This window comes from Marmota flaviventris, chromosome 17 (assembly GCF_047511675.1).
Source record: "Marmota flaviventris isolate mMarFla1 chromosome 17, mMarFla1.hap1, whole genome shotgun sequence".
Lineage (NCBI taxonomy): Eukaryota > Metazoa > Chordata > Mammalia > Rodentia > Sciuridae > Marmota > Marmota flaviventris.
The window spans coordinates 67,297,016-67,321,498 of NC_092514.1; the positions used below are offsets into that span (position 1 = coordinate 67,297,016).

The window sequence follows — 24,483 nt, forward strand, 5'->3', positions numbered from 1 at the left end:
TAGTTGAAAGTCATGGACCCTGTTGGCTTTTCACTTTATAGAAGGTCATTCTCAGGCACGCAGCTTTCTTTGGGATTTAACCTGCTCATTCACCCATGAGTTTCTGAGCCTCCACAGAAAAGGCCCCTAGACCCTCGCTCCTTCCTTCTTCAGGACCCCACCCCACCTGCCCTTCCTTCCACTTGGACCCGTTTGTCAGAACCACCAGGTGTCCCTCGAGTGTGTCTTCCTGCTTATTCTTGGGAAGAAACCTCCCCCTAGGACTCCTTTGAAGGTGTGTGTGGGGGGGGGGTAGTGGGGACTGAACCGAGGACCTCCCACGTACTAGACAAACACCCTACCACTGCGGCATGTCCCCAGCCTTTGAGAGTTTTCCCTGGGTCTTCACTTAGTCTCAGCCTTGCTGAACTCTGATCCTGGGTCTGGGTATCTGAAGACAAGGCTCTGATGGGAAAGTAGGCGGGGAGTTCACGTCATGGGCTCCTGGGTCGCGCAGCGGTGGGCCCTTACAGGGAGGGTCTGGGACTGTGTGTGGAACCCGAACGAGTGTATTGGGATGGCATAAATGGTGGCTTAGGATATCTGAAGTCCGAGGCTTCTGGGAAACCTAGAGTGTGGTCACTATCCCAGCGTGTCCGAGACTGTAGGTCTGTGTCCCCACCTAGCTTTGTACCTGCAAGCCCTGACCCCTGACCCCTAAGGGGATGGGACTAGGAGGTGGGACCTTTGGAAGGTAATTAGGTTCACATGAGGTCATGAGGGTGGAGCCTCGGGATGGGATTAGTGTCATCAGAAAAGGAAGAGCTGGGCACGGTGGTGCAAGTCTGTAGTCCCAGCGACTCGGGGAACTGAGGCAGGGGGCTGCCGGGGTAGGAACAGCATGGTGAGGTGCAGGAAGGTAGAGGAGGTGGGGTGGGAGGCTGGAAGTCAGGCAGAGCCCCGGAGGGGGAATGGAGGCAAGGAAGAGACCGGTGCTGAAGGTCACAAATGCCGGCCGCAGTGTCGGGGTTGACCAGCAGGCTGCAGGGCACCCCGGGAGGTTTCTACATGGAGAACTGCCGGATCAAACGCGGGTTTGTGAAGGTGGCTCTAACGCCAGGGTCCAGAGGGAGACAGAGAAGTAGAGGGGCAAGTGACCGCTGCTGCCTCCCTTCTAGAGATCCGAGGGGTCACCCCAGAGGCCAGCGGTGTGGAGCTGCCCCTCCCTCCCAGCTTGAGGGAAACCCCATCTCACCCAGGCCTGCCTGTCTCTGGCCAGACACCAGCTGGCCACCCTCCTAGCGAGGGGACACCCCTTGCCTGTTGTTCTGCTTTTCCCAGCAGATGTTTTCTCGGGCTCGACTGACCCTGGTCTTCATCTTCAGCACATCCCCGGGCCCTGCCCGGCCTGCTGTCGTGGAATCTCCCCCCGGGCACTGTCCTCGGTATTTTTCTCTGTCCACCACTCTGCTTGTCTGGCCACACAAATAGCCTGTTCCCTTTAGAGATCCCTGAAAACAGAGATAAGCCAACAGAAAAAAACCAAACATCATCCCGAGTCCCACACCCCAGAGATGACCCTTTCCACAGATCTGCATGTGTTCTTGCAGCCCTAACCCTCGGCTGGGGCGCAAACACATTTTGCTGCAGCTTCATTAAGGACGACTGAAGGAGACATTTTTCAGGCACAAGTGGAAGCACACTAATAATCCGCCTTCTTTTCACCCTGCATGACATCTTTGTGAATCCTCATCTGTCCTCAGGATGCAGGAAAGAGGTCCCTCCCTGGGTACCAGGTACCCTCACCGCTGTGGCCTGCGTTCGTAACGACTAACAAAAAAGCTGCTGTTTATTCAGCGCTTGCTGGGGGGGCAGTTAATAATCGGAGCAGCTTTGTCAGGGAGATATGTTTCCCCATTTTACAGATGACGGAGAATAAGTCAATCAGAGTTGCGTAGCCATGAAATAAAAAATCCCGAGATGTGGCCGCAGCCCTCCCAAGCCTGGGTCCTTCATCTTTCCACTCTGCCACCCCTCGTTCTCCTCTGCCTCTTTGAACTTCTGTGTCCCCCCCCCCCAAGGTTCGTATGTGCAAGCCCTAACCCCTAAAGGGATGGGACTAGGAGGTGGGACCTTTGGTGCTAATGTGACTTTGATAAAGGCGGGAATGTGGAGGAGGATGGCGGGGTGGGACCCAGGGTGGGCATTGCACCACGTGTGGTAGTGAGCTCCCGGAAAACGGCCCCGGCCTGGAGAGAAGGCCCGTGTCTTTGGGGTAAATCCTCTCACTGTAGCTGATTTCTAGCCACCCACGAGATACCACCGAGGGTGAAAATGAGCCACAGCACGCCATTACGTGGGAGTCACAGATCTGAATGTGGCACATACACGAACATGCAAATCGCTGCCTTAACTGTTTTGGTGTAAAGTTCTGTGGCGTTGAGTAGAGTGACGTTGCTGTGTGACCGTCACCCCTATCTCCCTCCAGAACACCTTCGTCCCTCCTAACCAACACTCTGCACCTGTTAATCAGGAACTCTGACACCATCAAAGATGATGTCCTGCAGGGTGTACACCAACGGGTCCCCGGGGGCCTCGGTCTCCCTCCTTCCCCCTCCTCCCTCCCCCTCCTCCTGGGCCACTCATTGTTCTTCTTTCTGTCTCTGAATTTAACTTTGCTGCAGACGAGTGGAACCATATGTATTTGTCCTTTGGTGACTGGATTAGCAGGATGTCCTCAAGGGTCATCTGTGATGTAGCATCCCAGGCATTGGATTTTAAATTTTACTTGATTTTCATTAACTCAATGCACATAGCCCCCGAGACCTGTGGCTGCTCCGTTGGCTGCCCAGCTGTGGGCCCGTGGTGATGAACCGTCAGCTGCACGGGGAAGGCCGAGGCCCTGTCTCGGGACGGGTGTCCTGGGTTTTACGCCTGTCAGAGAGAGAGCTAAGGACAAGCGCAGTCCCCATCACTGGACCTTGGGGGGCCAGCGTGCAAAAAGCTCCCAGAGCATGGCTGAGGCTGGGGGTGATGTGGACCAGAGTGAGCTCAGGAGAACACGGGGATGATTTGAAAGCCGAGTGTCTGGGGGAACTGGTGAATAAGGGGCCCTGCTTCTGTCCGCACCCTGTGTGTGTACTTGATTGAGCTTACTCACCCCCCTTCTCTGTGTGCTTAACAGACGCCCTCCTGTGGGCATGGCCTGTGGGAAGGGCCTCCACCAGGGGCCCTCTACAGAAGAGGACAGATAGTGGTTCTACAGCTGCTCTTGCCTGGGGGTGGGGTAGGGAAAGGCGGTTTCTGAGCAATACCAGAGGCCACAGGGCCTTTGCATGGAGAGGAGGAGGAGCTTGGACAACACGAGTCCCCTGTAGTATGTTCTAAGTAAACGCTGAAGGACTGTTACTACGACATTCTCGTTTATAACCTGCTGACCAGATGAGCTCCACATTTCCTTAGAAGGTTATAGATAAATGTGTCCTTGAGCCCGTGGCAGAGCCTTTGGGGGAGTCCCCCAGGTCAGGGGGGATCCCAGAGGTGCAGTTACCTCTCGTGTCCCCCTTTGTTTCAGTGCCAGCGGAAGACCCTTCCTGCTCTACGTGGGCCTGGCCCACATGCATGTGCCCCTAGCTGTGGCTGGACCACGGGCAAACCCACGGGGCCAAAGCCCATACCGCGCAGGTCTCCGGGAGATGGACAGTCTGGTGGGTCAGATCAAGGACAAAGTCGACCACACGGCGAAGGAAAACACGCTCCTCTGGTTTACAGGTAAAGTGGCGAGAGCCAGCCAGCCTGGCTGCGTGTCCTGGGTAGCCCTGCACCTGCCCCGCAGAGAGCAGAGCCTGGTCAATGGTCCTCTTTAATGGGGCCGAGGCTCGCTTTGAACTTGGGGCCCTGGTGATGGTGGTTGGCTTCCATGTGAGCATGTGTCTACTGGGCACTCGATGGCTGGGGCCCTGGAAAGGTGTGTCTGAACGATGCTTCTCGCTGGCCCCATGTGTGTCGAGGAGGGCCTCCCAGGTCTTGCTCTTAATTGCCAGTGAATGACTTTGACCTTGTGAACTTCTGCAGTCTTGGTGCCGCTCAGCAGCCTCCTGGTCCCAAAGACTCCAGGTGCTATTGGTCGCCAGGTCATATCTTTTGGCTGAGTGACCCTCATGGAGCTGACCCCTCTAAAGGGCCCATACATGGATTGTGTGTCTCAGGTCCCTTCCTGGAACAAGGGCAGTGGTAAAAGCACTGCTTTGGGGTCAACTCCAGACCTGGGTTTGAATCCGTATCTACTGTTGGGAGAGTGATCTTTACACTCTAAGCTTCAAAAACTTGGGCTTCTAGAAGAACCTACTCCACGGCATGTTGGGAGCTTATGAGAGGCTGGATAGGAAGCAGTAGGTGCATAATAGATGCTCAGTGAGTAGTTGCTGGCTGGTGCCAATGCCTGTGTTATTGGGATGGCTAAACCCATAAGCAAGGTGTAAGGCGAGAGGCTCGGGGGGCCTGGCCGAGGCAGGGAGCCCCTCCCCGGCAGCTTAGTAAGACAGCCCTTGTCAAGGGCACTTCTTCAAGGGGGGCGCTCAGGTTATTTCTGCAAGTCCTTCTCTGACCAGCCTCCTGCAGTGCACGGGGCTGTAGGGCCAAGGAGGGAGAGTTGGTGAAAGTGTCCCCCAGCCACTAACCATTGGGTGTTGCTTTTCTGGTTTCTAGGAGACAATGGCCCGTGGGCTCAGAAGTGTGAACTGGCAGGCAGCGTGGGTCCCTTCACCGGACGGTGGCAAATCCATCAAGGTAGAGGGCTCAGCTGGGGCCAGCAGAGCCCACTGCAGGAGCCGGCTCCGCTGGACGAGGGGTTCTGCCTGGGGGTGGGGTTCTGCCTTGGGGTATCACTGTGAAACAGGGACACAGGGACTCACCAGCCACCGGCTCCCAGAGAGGAAGAAACGAGCTGGATAGGGGTCAAAGGTCTGTTCAGCCTGGACCATGCCTTTCTAGCCTTCTCTCCCAGGAGGCCCCTAAGAGGACCAGCCTTTGGCCTCACGAGGCAGTCCACAAACCTTGCAATAAGTATGCGTTGACTTTGCTCTTCTCCTCCTCTCCTTTCCTGGTCGTCGGTTTTCATCATCCTCCCAGCCATTAATTTATTTCATTCATTTAAGAAACATTGAGTGGACCCTTATGCAAGTGAAAGGTAAGTAATAACAGCTCCATTTCTAGATGAAGACAGACGCTCAGAGAGGTTGAGTAACTTGCCCAAGGTCACACAGTTTATGAGACAGAGCCAGGCTGGCCACACAGTTAACGTTGGTGCTCTCCCTGCTACACCAGCCTGCCTCCAGCTCAGGTTCTGTTTAAACATCTTCCAGCCTCCAGCTCAGCTCCCATCTGCTCTGGGAAAGTTCCCCACAAGGACCTCAGCCTCTGAGAACACGGCCCTACTGGGTATAATATGGCATATGGACCAAAGGCTGGAAAAATGTGTTGCCTTTTGATACATTGCTTCCTCCTGTGAGCATTCATCTTAAGGAAATAATTAACCAAGTACATGGCAATATATGTAAAATGAGTGGTCACTGCAGCATTATATATATATATATATATATATATATATATATATATATATATATATATATATATATATATATAGAATAGCAGGACATAATCCCCACATCAGCAAGAGAGGAGTGTCTATAGAGAAATCGTGATACATCCATTTAAAGGAAAACTCAAGGCCAGGTGCAGTGGTGCGCACCTGTGATCCCAGCAGCTCTGGAGGCTGGGGCAGCAGGATCACAAGTTCAAGGCCAGCCTCAGCAACTTAGCAAGGCCCCAAGCAACTTAGCAAGACCCTGTCTCTAAATTAAAAAAATATATTAAAAGGGCTGGGGTCGGGGCTCAGTGGTAGAGCACTTGCCTAGCATATGTGAAGTGCTAGGTTTGATCCCCAGCCCTACAATGAATAAAATTAAAATTTTAGAAGGTGCTTATATCCAAGGGCTTCTGAGACAAGACTGCCCCTACTGAGGACTGTCCATGACAGGGTTTTAAATCTGGGCCCCCACTCCCTGCTGAGCGAGAGCCCCCAGCTGTCCCCAGACAGGGGGACTCACATCCTGTTAGCTCACGGCTGCTCCTAGTTCCTGGGCTTCCTTGTCCCTGGCGTCTGGTGGTGGGAAGGAGATGCTGGTCATTCATTTTTACTTTTCTGCTTCAACCTGGCAACCCTTGGATCAGGTCCCTTGAGAACTTCACCAGCAAGGGACTGTCAGGCCGGGGTCATGTCTTGGGTCCAGAGATTTGAGTCAGGGGTCTGGAGAGCCAGACCTCACCCTCACCTGCAGTGATTGGACCACTTTATCTCATGGGCCTTTGGTGTCTATATGGATCTTTGGGGTTCCCTCCAGTTCAAAAAGGCTGGGGTTTAGTTCTGATTCCTGGAGATAGCTGAGGAGATGCTGGGGAGGAGAGAAGTGTGGGGGAGATGTACTGAATTCCTGCAAGCAAATAGCCTAGAGGAATACAGTGTATCTGGGAGTGGTTTGTTGCATGAGCTGATGTTGGGGGGGCACTGGGCATTGAACTCAGGGCACCTTACCACTAAGCCATATCCCCAGCCCTTTTGAATTTTTTATTTGGAGACCGGGTCTCACTAAGTTGCTTAGGGCCTCCCAGATTGCTAAGGCTAGCGACAAACTTGTGATCCTCCTGCCTCAGCCAGGATTCCAGGTGTATGCCCCGATGCTCGGCTAATAATGCATTTTGAGACAGTGACTGTGCCTTCAGGATGTAGACTGGGGCCCTGTTCTTTGGAAAATTTTACCCAATAAGAAATTCATTTCCCAGCGGGGTAACCTCCACCCCCCTTCCTTTCCTTTTCTAAGCATTTGTTGAGCACCTACTCTTTCCTGGTCTCAGTGCTGGGGATACAAAGATCAACAAAGCCCCTGACCTGAAGCAATGGCAGGCTGTCGGGGATCCTGCCAAAATGCCATGCTGACCCAGGGGACCAGGCTGGCCGTGGAGGCTTTACATTCTGTCCCAGGTGACGCCATTGTAGCTGGTCTAGAGATCACACTTTGGAAAACCAATTTAGGAGATCCATGTCTACACCCTAGGAGTCTAGAGTCCTCCAAGTCTAGAACTTCCAGCTCTGGTCCATGGTTGTCAAAGTGTGGTCCCTGGACCAGCATCGTTAGTGCTCCCAAGAACTTCTTCATGGGGGATGGGTCCCGGCAACCTGAGGGTCAGCATGTCCTTCAGATGATATGGGTTAAAATTCGAGAGCCATCTGTCTGGAGTAACACTGCTCGGTATAGGAGACACTAACCCCATGTGCCTGTTTAAATTAAAATGAATGAAAATTCAATTCCTTACACTAGCCACACTTCCACACGTGGCCAGGGCTGCCATATTGAATAGTGCAAATGGGCCTCCACTTGGTGGTTGGAGTTTTGAAGCCTGAGTCGGAGACAGACAGGGATGTGTAGGGAGAAGGTTCTGGGCAGGGAGGGAGCGTCACAGCCGGGAGCTACTCTCTGGAGCCACCCAGGGTCTATGCATCTCTCTTATTCTACATCCAGGTAGAATAGAGAGAGACAGGGTCAATATCTGAAGGCCTCTTCTTTAAGGCAGAATGATTTTGGTCCTAATTTTTTAAAGAAATGTGAAATGATGGAATTTAAGAGTGAAAATGACATGGTTTAACTTTAGAAATTGAGGTGAAATTCATATCCCATTAAATGAACCATTTTGAATTGTCCAGTTCGGTGGCATTGACCACATTCACAGTGTTGTGCCACCACCCCGTCTGTGAGGTTCCAAGACATTGTCTTACTCCCCGAGAAAAGCCTGTACCCTTCCGACTGTTGCTCCCCGCTCCACCCCCTGCCCCCAGCACACCATTCAGTCAACCTCAGTGGGGCTGAGAATAGGGAGCGGGGGCCCTGGACTCATTTCCATTGAACCAGAAACTATAAACCAGAGAAGCCAGAGACAGACTCTCCAGGAACAGCCTCACTTTAGTGGGAAGTGACCTCTTTATCGCACTCACCATCTGGGCCAGAAGGGGAAACCGAGGCCAAGGAGGTTGAGAGCTGACCCCAGGCAAGGCAGGAGTCGAGGGGACCGTGTTATCTGGCCTCTGCTGGCCCCGTCCTCAGCCCACGTAATCACCCTTACTCAGACCTTTTTATATCCCAACAACTGCTCAGCTGCTCTGAACCTCTCGGTCGTTAAGGAACACGCCTTTAGCCCTGTGACGGGCTGAGCCTTCCTAGGTCTGTGGGAGGCAGAGTGGGAACATGGAGAGAGCTGACCTCTTTGGAGGCCCAGACGGGCCAGCGTCCCCACTGCTACCTTGTCAGCGTAGGACGCTTGGTTTCCTCTTCTGTCCTGTGGGCCCGTGGACCCCCGTTCAGTGTGGGGAGACTCATCTGGGGTACTGCCTGGGCCACCCACCCTCCTGCTTGGCCTCCACTGATAGTCTCCACTAGACTGCTGCTTCTTCCTAGCGGAAAGGACCGGTGTACCCCACCAAGAGAGGGGCTGAGGGGGGGTCGGAAAATGCCCTGAGAAAGGTTTCCCTGCAGACGAACCAGGCGGCTTAAATAACACAGTGACCGTGTCCTGGGCCCTCTGTCTTGGGAGACTTGGCTCCTTGAGTCATCTCCTGGCCACACTGTATTTGGGGCAAGGCTTTGTCACAAACTTGTGACATGATAAGGTATCGGTGGGGCACAGCACTTGCTGGTGGGGCTGGATGCCACTCTCAGGGGACTCCCAGAGCCGACTCTGAAAGGCAGTTTCTTCGGGGTAAACACTTGCTCGTTCCAGCCAGCTTCCTGCCAACTGCTCCACAGCCTCCTTCCTCCTCTCGGCCCCGAACACGGCGGGGATTCTGGGAAGCCGGGCAAAACCCTGCATGGAACCTGCGTGCGGTGGGGCGGGAGCCACCCCGTGGGTCAGGGGCTGGGGTTCCTCTGGACCACCTGCTCTTCGTCACCCAGGTTCCTGTCAGTGGGAAGCCTGCCCATCCTGCAGCAAGGGGCCCGGTCTCAAGAGCACACAAAGGAGAGAAGATAGTCAATGTTTTCGCAACGAGTAGGACAAACAGTACCGGCCCGCTTCTTTCTCCCCGAAGGCGGCCTGCTAGACAGGCCACGCGCTGTCTTCCCCTGTTCCCGGGCCGGCCCCCTCCTCCTCGGTCCCTTTCCTGGCCAAGCCGCGGCTCAGCTGATGGGATGAGGCAGCGTCTCCTGGAGTCCGCTTCTCGCCGGCCCCGTGCTGGAGTGAGGATGCTGCCCTTGGCTCGCCCTCGCCCCACCGTCGGGAGGAGGAGAAAAGGGCCAGGATGCAGGGGCCTGTCCCCAGGAGTGAGGCCGGAGTCACGCCCGCTGCCCCATGGGCAGGAGGCCCCGCCAGGGCCTGAACCTGCTTCCTCCCCGGCCAGGCCGGCACCGTGTTCTCCCCAGGACTGCTCCTGTCTGGAAACCTCTCTGGTTTTGTTTGAGGAGCAGAACTGTTCCCTCCTCCGGGTGATGAGGAAACATTGTGTGGCGTTTGGCGTGGGCACCTCCGGGAGGCCTTGGCTGGGTGAAATCCGATGCTATCAGGGCCTTACGTAACGCTCCCCACTGGGACAGGCCTCTGCGCCCTGGGCTTTCGCTCCAGCGTGAGGCAGGGGGTAGGGCAAGGAAAGGTCAGAGATGCTGGGGGGACAGCGAGGGACAAGGCTCATGGCTGTTGGCTCTGGCCGGGGCAGGGCCTGCGGGCGAGGACCCAGCGGAAGTCCAGCTCTGTCTCTTTCTGGCGAGGGCCACCGGGCTTGGTGGAATGTCCTCACTATCATGCTCAAGGCCACCCCGGGCCAGCAATAGCCCTGCGTTTCTAGAAAACCAGTAGACCACAGGTGTCCTTGGTAAGGGCCCGAGTCTATATTTAGAAACCAAGCTGGCTTCTCTGGAAGGTTGTGGAATGTGCATTCCTCAGGACATCGGTGCAGAGGAGCCACGGATGTTCATGCCTTGGTGGGACGGGCAGGTGATGGGCAGTGCTGGGGATCGAACCCAGGACCTTGCACATTCTAGCAAGGGCTCCATCACTGGGCCACATTCTTAGCCCACCCGTGCTATCTTCTACCTATTTTTGGGAGAGAAGAACTTGCATTTGTTGGACACTTTGGGGACAGGCTCTATACCAAAGAACCTTTCACATCCGTGGTCTTAGGTAACTGTTCCCATACCCTGTACCTGCAAGAGCCTCCCCCCCACCTCACGGCCCAGAGGCTTGATAACTGAGGGAGGTTTCAGATACTGCCCGTGGCCATGTGATTGGAAGGAGCGGCCCTGGAGTTAGGACTCAACTCTGCCTGGCTCCAGAGGCGTCCTCCTGATGACCCTGCCGGTGCTCTTCCAACTCTGGTCTCCGGCCCGTTGGGCATTAGAATCTTCTAGAACCAGAGCCCCACCCCAGACTTATTGAATTAGATTTTTCAGGGGATAGAACCCAGAAGTCGGAACCTGAAGTCAGTCCTCTCAGGGGTAACTCTACTGAATGGAGACATTTGCACACCTCCTTCCGGGGGACACTGCCCCTGTGAGTCACTGAGGAATGGCAGAAAGGCTGCTATTCCCAGGCGTAGGCAGGGGTGAGTCTTGCCCGGTCGGCCCCTGTTATGATGCACCGCGGAATGCCACTCTACTTCTGTAGCCAGGGAAGAAGCAGTAAGCAAAGTCATGAATCATGGTTCCGTTTGTATTCTGGTTACTGAGGCTAAATATTTATTTCTTTAAGTAAGAGGTTCTGCTTTAATTAGAGTCGTAAGTAACCACAGATGCATCGAAAAGCATTCTCACGGCCATAAGATGAACATCTCTCAACCAACGCCCAAAAGCAAGGCGCTCACATTTTTTAATGGATCAGTGAACTTGGATCAAAGTATTCAGGCTTATCTGAACCAAGCAGGAGCTTTCGAAATGGAGAATCGCCCAGAAGTTTAATTTGTGGACTCGTGCATTGTTCTTGCTGTAACTTATCAGGTCACATTTATGATGTGGTGGCATAAAAGTGTAAAGGTGTGGGCAATCTAAAGCCTGTGATCCAGAAGGACATAAGCTATATTTAGTTTTGAAATGGGTCCACTTCCTGATCTGACCAGGGATGGACACTCCCTTACATTCAGTCATTGGGAGACCCTCGAAAGATATTGGTGTCCATGCCAGTTAAATCACATCTGTAGGAAAGGGGCGTTAGCCTGGGCAATTTTGTAAAAGCTCCACCAGTGATTCTAACTGCATTTATGGATGGGAATTGCTGCCCTAGAAGGTTCAGTAGGGGGAGGGCGTTGGCTGGGCAGTTAGACCTGGCTTTGGATTCTGATTCTACCATTTGCTAGCTGTGTGACCTTGTGTGAATATTGAACTTCTCTGAACTTTGGTTTCCTGACCTGAAAAAAATGGAGGTAAGAGTGCCTGGCTCGGAAGTTTGTCATACGGATTCAATGGCATAGTGCAGGGAAGAACCTGACATGACACTTAGCAGCATTTAACTTGGTGTTTGGTAAGGGCACAATTAATAAGAGAGATTATTGGTAATGTTAATATCATGCTTAACTCAGAATGGGTTTCTGTGAGTAGGAGCATGGGTCACTGAAGAACGTTGGTGGGACAGGGCAGCTCTTCTGGACTTTGGCCATGGCTGGTGAAGATGAACCACAGCAAACAAGATTCTGTGCAAGCGCATGCAGCTAGTCATTAGACTCCAGAGCCCTGGGGACCCACAGAGAATTCTAGTCGGATCATTTTTTTGTCTTCCTCTAGCAGAGCCACCGAGAACCTGGGATTTGGAGCAGGATGGTGTCCGTGTTCTGGGTGATGAGTATTTTTTTCATAATTGCCCACACCTGAGACCCTTAAGCTAAATTCCCCTTTGAGAGCCTAGTTTAGGGGCCTGTGACCAGTGCGGCTTGAATCTAATTGGGTCTTGCTGTTTAAGGCAAGGTACAATTGGATTCGCTGACCAGCCTTGACAGCATAGAGAGAGATTTGTCGCTGAGTGGCCACCCTGAGGGTCTTCTCTGAGCTGAGCGATCTTGTTCTCTTTCTCCCTGAATCTCTGCGTGGGGTTGTCTGCTTTGCTGACACCTACATGCTGAATACTGGCTGAATTCCTCCCCATCCCTCCAGCCATCTCTTTGCTGAAAGAAGACAACACAACCTGATTCTTCTCTCTGAAAAACATATTGACAAGGTCAGTCACCTGCAAAAGGGTGGCACAGAGGTCGTGGCAACCAAGCTGAGCCTCTAAGAGTGAAGAACAATTAGCATATTTACTAATTAGGGGCCAGTTTACCCTTCTGGAAACGTCCTGGGGTCCAGGACTGAACCCTGTGTCCCACTGCCTGTCACAGAACAGACCCGTGGCTCTTGCCTTCTGGAACCCAAACTTTGACCTTTTCTTAGCATCTGGCCTCAAAGGTTACTCAGGTCCATTTCAACACTGTGCCCCATGGACATGCAACTCCCCAGGCGCCGTGGCTTCCAGGTGTCCACACAGATGACCCTCCTGGGCTGGGAATTATCCACAGAGCCTCAGCACCTCGCACCTGCGAGGCTTGCTCCTGGCCTTTTGGCCTCCAGCATTCCAAGGCCACATGGAAATGAGTTTATGCTCCCTTACTTCGTGATTCTCCGCCCCACGTGCGTGGATATTTGGAAAAGACTCCGTAGGAATTCTCTGGACGGGAAGACTGTATTTGAGAAACGCTGGGCGAGATCAAAGGGCTTCTCACTCAGCCTGCAGAGACTTCAGCTGGTTTCTGGAGCCCCACACCCTTCAACATAAACAGGGCCTAGGACCGTGGTGGTTTTGTGATCTGCTTCTTGGGTTCTGGGGCGGGGGGCGATTTCCAGAGCTGGTGATGAGAAGGTCCTGAGAATGCTGAGCATTTCCGGTGTGGGGTGCTGGGCCAGGGACATCAAAGGTTCGGTTGGTGGCAGTATGAGTGCACAAGGACAAAGCCTTCATCTGGATTCCCCTGCCCACCCCCCACCCCCGCCCTCCATTGCTTTTATTATTCACACCAGCCAAACATGGGGAAGTCGCCTGACCGCAGCGTGTGCAAGCCACATACAGCGCTCGCCTTGGCACCGCTTTTTACACGCGAACTTTGTGGAATTCTTGGCCTCTGGCTCAACCAGGATGAGGGCGGGGTGTGTGGGAGGGGCAGGATGGTCATGGTTAATGCAGTGCCACATGTCTTCAGGATGTTTCCATAAAACATGACCTCATCTCTTCCAGTCCGCTGGTTATCATTACAGTGGTGGTCACTTTTGACTTAGTGGTTACAAAAACAATCCCTCGAATTACCAATGTGGAAATTCATAGATTGCACATAGATGATCCTGACCTCCCCGCAAGAGACCAGAGGTTGGGGCAGTGACTGTCACTGTCTCCTCGACATCAGAACAAGTTATTAATTCAAGGAAAAACAAAGCAAAGCAAAACAAAACAAAACAAAACAATCTGGGCCGGATCAGTTTGACACATAGACAATGAAAGAGCTGGGGAAGGTTCTCCCTCTTGCACTTTTTAAAATAACTGTAGTTCTTCATCCTAAACAGACAGCTGCAGTACGCTCAGTCGGAAGAGGAATTCATTTGTTCAGCAAAGATTTGTTATGCACCTACTGTGTCGTGGGTATACAAGACGGATGGAGTCTTACCAGGAGGAACGAGTTAATAAGCCAATAAGATAATTTAAAATGGAAAGGTTTTCAGAATGGAATTAAATGACATGACTCAATAGAGTGAGGTTTTCCTGTGTGAATCCATTATAAGTCCAATAATATAAAAGTGTGTATTGAAAGACAGTAGCTAACTGGGGAAAAGTAGCTAGTTACTTTTTTCTCTGGTACCGTGGATTGAACCCAGGGGCACTTAACCGCTGAGCCACATCCCAGCCCTTTTTATATTTTATTTAGAGACAGGGTCTCACCGAGTTGTTTAGCGCCTTGCTAAGTTGCTGAGGCTGACTTTGAACTCAAGATCCTCCTGCCTCAGCCTCCTGAGCTGCTGGGATTATAGGCGCGTGCCACCACGCCTGGCTGGTTACTTTTTTGAAAAAGTCTTTTCTTTGTTGGGATTCTTGGAAACTCTTAGAGAGGGCTGTTCTCCTAGAAACTAGCTCTTAGCTGAAAAGAAGCCTCAAGTTATCACTGATCACGAACCAGCTGCCTCCTCTCACAGGGGGAAGCCCAGCCAAGCAGACCACCTGGGAAGGTGGGCACCGGGTCCCGGCCCTGGCTTACTGGCCCGGCACAGTCCCAGCCAACGTCACCAGCACTGCCTTGTTAAGGTATGAGACCCAAATGCCCTTGTGATGTGGGTTTAGAGCCAGAATGGTGGTGGGTGCTTGGGTGGCCAGAGAGTCCAGGAAGCTCGTGGCACCCACCTTGGAAGTATTCCAGATACCTCCAAAATTGGGGTGCAGCAGGAGGGATTTGCCCAAAGGCAATTCCTTACGCTAGTTAAAGGCAGGTACGGTGGGACTCAGCCACCCTGGGGATGACGGCCGAGTGAAGAGGGGACCTGGTTGTCACATGGGTCGGCGTCGGGTCCTGGCTGTGTCTGCTGCAGAGCAGCACCTCGTCTCTGGGGTCCTGTTAGTCCACCGTGGGACTTGGGGGAGGTGGCCCAGGGCCGGATGTGAGAAGCCAGCATGTCACCGGCACCCAGATGTCCCAAGAAAGGAGTCCAGATGCCCCTTTCCCTGGAGGGGACCGGGGAGGGAGGTTGCTGCGGTAGGGGGTGGGTCCTCGGGTGAGGTGGCTCTCCCGCCTCTGCCTGCGCAGCTCCTCTGATGAGTCAAGGCTCAGAGAAGCCACTGCAGGCTGCACAGTAGCTGCCCCTCACCCAACGCAGATCCAGAGCCCGACTTTGTGGCAGAGAACTTGACTGCGGAGTGTCAGTCTGAGAGCAATGCCCTTGCCACCGTGGAACCTGACTTATATGGGGACTTCTGTTTTAGCTGGGCACGTCTTTTCTGTGGTTCTGCCTTGAATTCACCAACCGCCGCGACCCTCTGTGGAAGCCAGGGCTCATTCATGGTGTCAGGGCCTGGTCTGGTTCAAGAGCAGTTCCCAGCTGCAGAACTTCTTTCCTTTGCTTCCCCGCCACATTTTTTTTTTTTTTTAAATCTTTAGCCTGTTGGGTTCTGGCATGATGATCGCAGCAGATTAGAGGAAAGCAAGAGTCCCTGGCTCCCTCCAGCATCCCCCGACCCAATAGGGACACGGGGAGAGACTGGAGACCAGGGGAAGGAGGAGGAGTACACAGCTCCGAGCGGGGGATGGGTAGGCAGCATCCCCTGCAGCCTGTGGGGCCCTCAGGAACTTGGGGTCAGCCCTGTGCAATCAGGAGGATGCAGTGTGCTGCCAGCAGGTGCTAGTAGGTGTGACAACAATGTCACAGCCTGGAATCTGTGATGTCAGGCTAACCAGGACGAAGGCCAGGTGGGTGCCTTGGGTGTAGTGGTGCTTATCGAGAGGGGCCAAGTGTTCGCAGGCTGGGCTGCACCCACCCCAGCAGCCCTGCAGTCCCTCGAGCTGCGCTGTCTTGTTAATTGAGGGCCTTGGAGGGTGACGATGGATGGAGGGGACGGTTGGGTGGCCCCAGGAAATGAGTTCTTTGGATAAGGTGGCTTTTGTTTGAGGGCAGCATTTTACCAGGACGAGACCGACATGCCCTGTCCACCTTTCTTAGGATACCCGTGGTGTTCAGTGAGTCCAGACGGCGGCCTGACGGCTCTGCCTCGGTACAGCCTCCTCCTTGCTCTTTCCTGTATGAATCCATATAAAGCAAATGTGGGTGGGGCTTCCTGGTGCCCTTGCCTCGGGCTCCCCCAGGTCAGCTCTAGGCCAGGGGGTTATGGTCTGCATTCAGGAGCCTGGTGCTCAGGCTTGGTGTTCCTGGGAACCCAGGTGCTTATCTCCTGTTCTAGTACTTTAATCCCCAAAGGCATAGAGCTTTCTGCAGACCAGAGGTAACTCCCATAAACAGAGCGGAGGCCAGAGTTCCTCAGCCTATATCCCAATGTCCCTAGGCATTATGGGATCCCGAGTTAGGCAAGTGGACATAAATGCTCATGTGTGGGGCGGAGCCAGGTAGTAGAAGCTCACAAGGAGACTCTATTGGCCTTAGTGTCCTGTGGCAGGGCTTGGGCCACAGGTCACCTTGGATCCATCGTCACCTGCCCGGCAGGCTGCTGCCTCTGCTCTCTAGGGTGGAGCACTGGGTGCTATTGGGTGTCCCCTGATTGTGATCTGGGATCCCCGTTCTTGAAGGTCATGCAGCTGGGGCTGTACTGGCCTCTAAGAGGGCTCCAGGGTGGGGGAGGTGCTGCCCAGACACACATGGATGTGGGCTAGCCCCTCAGCCAGCCCTCCAACCACTACAGCATGGCCTCACCGGGAGGGGCTGCGGTCCTGGCCTGTCTCAGGGGTAGTGAGAGGGATGAGAGAGAGAGAGAAGGTGGAATGAGAGAGCGGACAGTGGTGCCCTCTGTCCTGGCCCCAGCCTCCAGTCCTCCTCCGTCAGCCCCTCGCCCCTCACTCTTCTCACTCCCTGGGTCCAGGTCATATCTGCTTCTTCCCAGATAAGCTGTCCTTGGCTTCTAGGAAACCATCCCTCTCAGCCTCTCCCTGGGCCCCAGAACTGCCCGTTGTGGCTGCCCTGTGGCCCTGCTGCCCGCTTCGTAGCCTGCCCAGCTTGGAGCCCTTCTTAACCCTCCTCGCCCTGGCTCCTTAGGCAACTCTGGATAAAAACACGAAGAAGCCAGTTCAGTGGCGTGCACCTGTGGTCCCGGCTACGGGGGAGCTGAGGCAGGAGGGACCCAGGTGTCCCAGTCTGAGCAACATAGGGAGACCCCATCTCAAAAAAGAAAGGAAGGAAGCAAGAACACACGCACACACACCCATTTCTCGTGAACAACCTTCAGAGCCTGGACTGGCCAGAGCTCTGTGAAGGAAGAAGAGAGGCTTCTCACAGCAGCTTGGAACTTGGAAAGATGCCGCCGCCCACTCTGTGCCCAGCCTCCAGGTCACTGTGCAGAGGCCCCTTGGCCCTCTCAAAGCAGGCTCTTGACTACCCTCCTCATAACCAAAAGGCCCCGGAACTGGGGCTTCCTCTTATCGGAAGCTCACCTGGCTCCCTGTCCAGAGCCAAAGTCCACAGGACGTGGAGGGCCCGGGCAACTTTTAATTTCTTTTAAAATTCCAAGGAGAACACCTGAACTTTTAGGTGGAAAAAAAATGGCTTAATGCAGACATTTTTATATACTCACCTTTACACCAATACAATGATGAAGTCTAATTTATTTTTATGGAAGGAAAGGTCCAAGAAGGCAAGCACACCCTGACCCTGTGAAAATCCCCCAAAGCCAACACTCTGCCAGAAGCCAAGTGCAGAAATGAACAACGTGAAAGTTCAGGCTTTTGCTTTTGCTTTGTTTGTTCTCTTTCTCAGAGGTTTCAAAGACTCCCGGGACCTCTTCCTCCCTCCCTCCCTCTCTTCCTTCCTTCTTTTCATACTGGGGATAGAACCCAGGGGTGCTCTACCACTAAGCCTCACCCCAGCCCTTTTTGCTTTTTATTTTGAGACAGGGCCTCCCTAAGTTGCTGAGGCTGGCCTCAACCTTGCCATCCTCCTGCCCCAGCCTCCAGAGTCTGGGATAACAGGTGAGCAATTCTTGGCTCCTAGGACCGGCTTTGAATTTAGGGCTTGAGAGTTGGAGTAGCTAGGGTACCTTTGGTAGCCTTTGTAGGATAGATGCTCTCGCCAAATTCAGTCCTTCATCTGGCAGGGGTTTCAACTACCAGGGAGCATTTCCCCCTGACAGGGCTAACCTCAGAGACTTGGTCTTCTCCATCCCTTGAGGAAGGACTTGATAACCTGAGCTTGCCAACGCAGGGCTGGGCCACCCTGAGCACCATGACTCGACAGACCTATTGAAGTTGTTCTTGTTGGTAAGAGGTTTTCTTTGTGCTCTGGGTGGAGTAGGTGCCTCTGAGGATTCTGCCAAACTCGGAGACACCAGGATTCTGTGAACGTTAGATTTAGTGCTAGATAATTACGATGCTAAGTCTCATGCTAGGAGGGAAAAAATTAGATGGAAAAAGAAAGTATACATTATATTCCAAAGACCTAATGTAGGTTCTGTTTTTTCTTGCTTACTGATTTGACTCATCTGTGACGCTGATTCCTCTTAAGATGGAAAAAAAAAGTGTAGAATTCATTCCAAAAATCTAAGGCAGATCCTGTTTTTCTTTCTCACTGATTTGACCCTGTGGATGCTGAGCGCTCTTAGGGGTGCAATTTAAAGAAAACTCATCCAACAGCCCCACACCATCGCAGCCTTTTCCGATGGCAGTGAAGTTCTCTGTGCTTCCCAGTTTGTGGCAGGAACCTTGGACTCTGGACAGGTTTCTGGACTGTTCTGTACTCTGTGAGCGCTGACTGTGCATCAGTGTGGGAGGCCAGCTCCTAGAGCATATCTCCCAAGATAAGCCACCGGCTCTGCAGACTGTGAAACCTGCCGGCAGATAGAAACGCTCTGTCCTGCGGTCAACAGATTCTGTCTGGCGTCCAGGGAGGAGGTGGGAGGGCAGGAAGAGCCCCACGCATGGCAGGTTCTCTCTGCCATCCCCTCAGAGGGTGAAGAGCCCCTCCCCAGACCTCAGGGTGGGGAAGGTGGGGAGCTGAGGCCTTTGTGGCCCTCCCAAGTATGAGCCCGACTTGTGCTGCTGTGCCCATCGGGGTACCGGGGCCTCCTCCTAGCCTGAGAGAGACCTCACGTTGGGCCAACCCTGTCAGTGGGTCTGGCTCTCAGATAAACAGGCCTGTTGGAAGGGCAGCCACTCTGTTCTTGCTGAAGAGTCCTTTCCAACATGAGCACAGAGGATCGGAGACGGATGTGCAGTGGGGTAGGGTAAAATTGCATCACGTGACTTTAAAAAAGTCCCATTAACAAAACCTACCGAAATGTTAACAGTGACTGCCTTGGGGGGGATAGACCACGTGTGAGGTGTTCTCTTTTATGCTTTTGGATGCTCTAATTTCTTAGACCATAAACACTATTTTTATAATGGGAAAAAAAAAAGAGCTAAAATAATGGGGGTAGTATGCTTCACATACCATGACTAGAGACTAAATATTTTTGAGACAGAGACCCACTCTAGGCGAGTGGCTGAGGCCTCGTGGAGACAGGTTGAACTTAGTTCCTAGATACATTCCTGCCCCTTTCCCATGTGGGGTGCCTCTGTGAGTGAGCATAACACAAACATCCAATAAGCGCTTTCTGAGTGCCTGGTCGTCTTCTTTATACCCTACCTGTGTGTTTCATCCACACAGCTACCCACTGAGGCAGGTACTTTTACTAAAACACCCATTTTACAGAGTAGAAAACCGAGGCCAGTGCCTCAGAAGATAGACAGAGCTGGGATCCAAGCCCAGGTAACAGCTGGCTGCAGAGCCTGGGTGCTGAGCCACCACACCCATCTGCCTCCTGTCGTAGCAGAAGTTGAGGTAGATCCCAAAGGAAGGGCAGGCAGGTAGAAAGGGTGGGCCACAGGGAGGCTGTCAGTGTTGGCTCTGAGCTAGTTCAGGCAGGATTTGAGCCCAGCAGGGCCAGGGAAAGATCTGAGAGAGCTGGGATCGACCACATCTGGTTCCTTTTGCAGTGTGCTGGACATTTTCCCCACTGTGGTGGCCCTGGCGCAGGCCACTTTGCCCCAAGACCGACGCTTTGATGGATTGGATGCCTCTGAGGTGCTCCTGGGCAGGTCGCAGACGGGGCACAGGGTAAGTGGAGGGAGCATGTCCCCACGCTGGGCTCTGCAGGAGGCTGGCCTTCGGCCTGTCACCCAGCACCTGGTTGCCTCCGAGCAAACACGACCACCCTCAGGAGACAGATACAAGTGGCTGGTTCCAGAAACCTCAGATCCTTTGGGAGAATCCCCACCCCCACCCCCACCCCATAATAAATCCTGTTTATTAATCTGAATATTTAACAATTGGCTAAGGGATGTGGATGTGAGTGCTTCTTATTCTCTATAATATTAGAATGATTTTTTTTTCTGCATGCATTCATGCAGCTTAGATACCCAGCATGTTTTTGGATGAGATAATCTGATCATGGGCTGTCACTTGTTTATTGTGGGGTTCCCCAACTGGGAGGGAAGGTTTCCAAGGGCAAGGGTCCCAGCTGTTGGGTTCACCTCTAAATTCTCAGCACACCTACCACACCTGCATCCAGCCAGCATCCAGTCAATGCAAACTGGGTGAACAACTGAATAAAGACCTCTTGGACAGCAGGGACAGCAGTGCCCCTGACATTCCCCTGGCTCCGGGAGGGCTCAGCACACATTCTGCAGCCTGATCTTGACCAAGCAGCCTTAACCCAGCAGCCCCCCGAAATGGCTTCGGGCTTCGACTTCCCGGCATTACTTCCTCTGTGTCCCCTGTTTGGAAGCCCTTCATGGCAGCAGCAGCCAGGAAATGTCAGTCCTGATGGCCTTTCCCTGTCATTTCCATGTGTTTGCCTTTCACCAAAGGAAGAGGAAGTGGGAGGAGGGAAGGCGTGTAGAGGAGCTTGGAGGCCCCTGCATAAGGCCCGGCAAGCACCTGGCTCTCTGTTGGGGACTCACACTTCAAAGGGTCTATTTATGTCTTCGAGGGTCACATGGAAGTGACTCAGATGTGCTCAAGTGCACCACTGGCTGGTGCTTATTTTATTTATTTTATTTTATTTTTGGAACTGGGGATTGAACTCACGGGCACTTGACCACTGAGCCACATCCCAGCCTTATTTTGTTTTTAGAGACAGGGTCTCACTGAGTTGCTTAGTGCCTCACTTTTGCTGAGGCTGGCTTTGAACTTGCCATCCTCCTGTCTCAGCCTCCTGAGCCCCTGGGATTACAGGTGTGTGCCACCGCACCTGGCTGGCTGGTGCTTATTGAAGCAGCCCTTCCCTCCCAGCGTCCCCTGGCCACGCAGAACACTGGCCCTCAGTGGCTCAATAGGCCACTGATGCTTCTTTGCACATTAATTCAGTTCTTAGTTGTCAGATTAGGCTGGAAAGGGCCTCTGAAGATGCCTGGCATGCCACAGGATTGTTGCAGAGCTGCGCACCCCTCCAGGTCTCTAATCAGAGGCCGAAGCAGGAAGATGGTTTCCGCTTTGAGGCTGGAAGTTAGCACGGTGTGACCCTGGGGGGTTATCCAGGACGTCAGCAGAGAGGTGCTGCTCAGTGTTTATTGCCATGGCTACTAACAGGATAATTGGGGTCACCAGGAAGTGCTTCAAGGACTGTGGTCTCCTTGACGTTGTTGGTCGGCCTGTGGATGCCAGCTCCTGCGTGCACTCACTTCCGTTCCCAGACAGGGGAGCGTGCACTCTCTTCCTCTGCTCGCAGCTTTGCGCAGACTCACGAGGGGCCCCAGACCAGCCAGTGCGCACAGGTTAGGCCCAGGAACCAGGTGGGAGAAGCCGATGCAAGTCCCAACATCATCATGGGGACCTGTGTTGTGCGCCAGCGCAGCTGGAGTAGGGGTCAGTTTGCTCCCAACCAAGCGCAGAGGTCTCAAAAGACACAGCCAGCGAGCTTCTGCCTGCAGGAAGCGCTGAGGTGTCTTCAAGGGTAAAAGCACGTGGGTGCTGGCACCTGGGGGCCACGCCCAACTTCCCAGGCAGCCGACCTGTGATGTTAGTGGAGACACTTGAGATAAGACTGTTTGGAGTCTGAGGGTACCGTGTGTCGTTTCTGGTCCAGAATTTAGGCTTGGTCTTCTCTGGTCAGCTTCTCTCTTGAACTGAAATAATAGGATTAAAGAGACTAAATGGTCTTGAACTTGGAATGGCTTTAGGGAATACCAGCAAGTAAAAATATGAGTGTGTTTTTGAAAAATATGGATATCATGACACATGACACCCCCACACATTCATCTGTGTATATCATTCATATGTATTTCTTAACATAGTCTGTGTCCACCCACAGATATGTCCTCCTCAGCTTACAAGAGTTCCAATATGGGTTGGTTTAGAAAACCATTCTGGTTTCTAGAAGCTCAAAGTACCCTCTGGACAGTCAGCTCAAAACAATATACAGGTGCTTATCAGCAGATAGGTTCTTCCCTCTATCGTAAATCAAGTAACCCAGGGTTAAAGAAATAAGCCACCTGGAGTCACCTCCCCTAGGGCCACCTCCCCAGGCCATGGGTTTCGAGGTGTGATGCACGTAGCGTTCATACCTACTTCATCCCCCTCCTGGGACATCATGTCTGTGATGGTCAAAACCCACAGCAGCTGACACTCGCTACATATTCGCCACGGTCAGCCTCTCACTTCAGAGACAGAAGCTGGTAGGTAGTCTCCCCAACACCAATCACTTCTCTTAGGGAGGCCCCTAGTGGTGAAAGAGGTCATCTAGAGTGACAGGCTAAATGACCCACGGCCTCCTCCATCCACCCTTTGGGAGACTTCGGGCTGTGCGCCCCTGGCGGGGGTGAAGGAGCCCACATTCTAGTGATACTGTTTAGGGTTGGCTCCCAGGACCTATCATAAGGGGAGTCCTGCATGGCTGGGAAAACAAGAAGCCAGGTGCCTGTAATACCAGCCTCTCGGGAGGCCCCCGGAGGAAGGATCACTTGAAGCCAAGAGTTCAAGGCCAGCCCGGCTACATAGGGAGATCCTGTCTCAAACAAACAAACCCGAAACAACAAAAACAAGCCAGTCCACCAAGAAGGCCACGGCAGGCTTGTGAAGATAAGATCATTTTTGAAATTCACCCAGGCCTCTGGAGAGGAAATATCTCAACTGATTCCTACTTAAACTTGCCAACCTTCTTCCTATGCTGAGGTGCATGAGAAAGCCATAACACGTCTGCTCAACAGAAAAACGTGCATGCGAGTTCCTCTGCATCCATCCACATTTCCAAAAAATGACCCATCCCACAGTTCTGCTTCCTCTTGGATTCTGGAAGTTACTTCTGGTCGGGCCCCAAACATATTCAGAATATGGCGGCCCACCCTCATGGGTTTCTGTTACCCAAACGGTATTGACGGTTTGAAGTGGCCAACCTTGACTCCCCTTTTCTGGAGATCTGAATACAACATAGATTGGTTGACAGCAGATGGTCCAGCTCTCACCTTTGTGCATCCCAGGGACACACAGCAGTGTTCCACCGAGTGGAGTAGCTTTCGATGAGGGATGGAGGAAGTGAGGGTTTCAGTTAGGACGTCTTTTCCTGTTTGGAAGGAGCCTGCTGTCATCACATACAGTCGGGGTGTTTGCAGGGGTTGACAGCACAGATCATGAGAGCAGCAGGTGGGGGTCCCTGCCCTGAGCAGCATCCTCTCAGGGCTTAGGAACTTGTGGGACAGATGTTTACGGCTCCAACAGATGTTTCTCATTTTTTTTTTTTTTTGGAGCCCCATGGAAACTCTGAATCACGTAAGCGTCTTTCCAGCAACATATACAGTCATGATTCATACCAGGGCAGTCTCATGCTTCCAGCCCAAACCCACCAACCTACAAAGAATTCTGGCCTTTTATTTCCTACCAAATGCTTCCCTGGAGAACTCTGAATTAGGTGTTTCCGTTCTTTAGGGTAATTCTTGCATTTATAACTCGATGAGGAAAGATTTCCTCTGTCTCAGTACAGTAGGATTGAGTCACAATCCTAGGCTGTGGCCTGGGGGGTGTAGCCCCATGGTAGGGCACTAGCCTTGCGTGTGTGAGGCCCTGGGTTTGATCCCAGCACTAAAAACAAACAAACAAAAAATACACAGGTCCAGAGACTAGACTGTGCCTAGTGCTGGGGGAATTAAGGCTTTCTTTCTCTTGTACTGTCCTGGCTCAAGGGTCTGGTGGAAAAATGACTTGAAGCTGAAGGAGTCTTTTTTTCAAAAAGATCTGAGGGTCACCTGCATCAGAGGCGCTGGGGATGTTAGTGAATCAGGCAAGTCAGCAGGCTCCTTTCTGTACCTGAGGGATGGGGCACAGGCAGGACTGGCGGGCATCCCCACCCTTAGGAGGACCCTGAGCTTGGTTTAAAGCTGTGCCCTGGTTGTCTTGAAATTTTCAATTTGTGAACAAAGCATCCCTGATTCTCACTTTGCCCTGGACCCTGCAAATTACAGAGCAAGTTTCACTAGATGGTCCAGAGGCCTCCCGCTTCTCTTTAACAACTAGCAAAATAACACTTCCGTGCGTCTCCTGGCTGGCTACAGGACCGTGTCTGTCAGTGGGTGTGGGGTGGGGTCCTGTGTACCAGGAGAGCAGTGCTGCACAGGGAGTAAGCCCTGCTGTCTTTTCCAGGTGCTGTTCCACCCCAACAGCGGTGCAGCTGGAGAGTACGGAGCCCTGCAGACTGTCCGCCTGGAGAGGTACAAAGCCTTCTATATCACCGGTGAGTGGCGGCCGCCCAGCCCTGCCTCCTGCAGGCAGGAGCACCTGG

The 24,483-nt window shown here is 53.0% G+C and overlaps 1 protein-coding gene across 3 annotated transcripts in view; it reads left to right on the forward strand.

The window, feature by feature from the left end:
* Positions 1–24,483, forward strand: part of Arsg (arylsulfatase G) — a 116,907-nt gene that overhangs the window by 76,395 nt on the left and 16,029 nt on the right. For all 3 annotated transcript variants that reach the window (XM_071603511.1, XM_027946319.3, XM_071603512.1), the window contains exons 7-11: positions 3,554–3,750; positions 4,687–4,767; positions 14,220–14,328; positions 19,709–19,829; positions 24,345–24,435. In XM_071603511.1, coding sequence (XP_071459612.1) covers positions 3,554–3,750; positions 4,687–4,767; positions 14,220–14,328; positions 19,709–19,829; positions 24,345–24,435 — 599 coding nt within the window. The remainder of the gene's footprint in view (positions 1–3,553; positions 3,751–4,686; positions 4,768–14,219; positions 14,329–19,708; positions 19,830–24,344; positions 24,436–24,483) is intronic.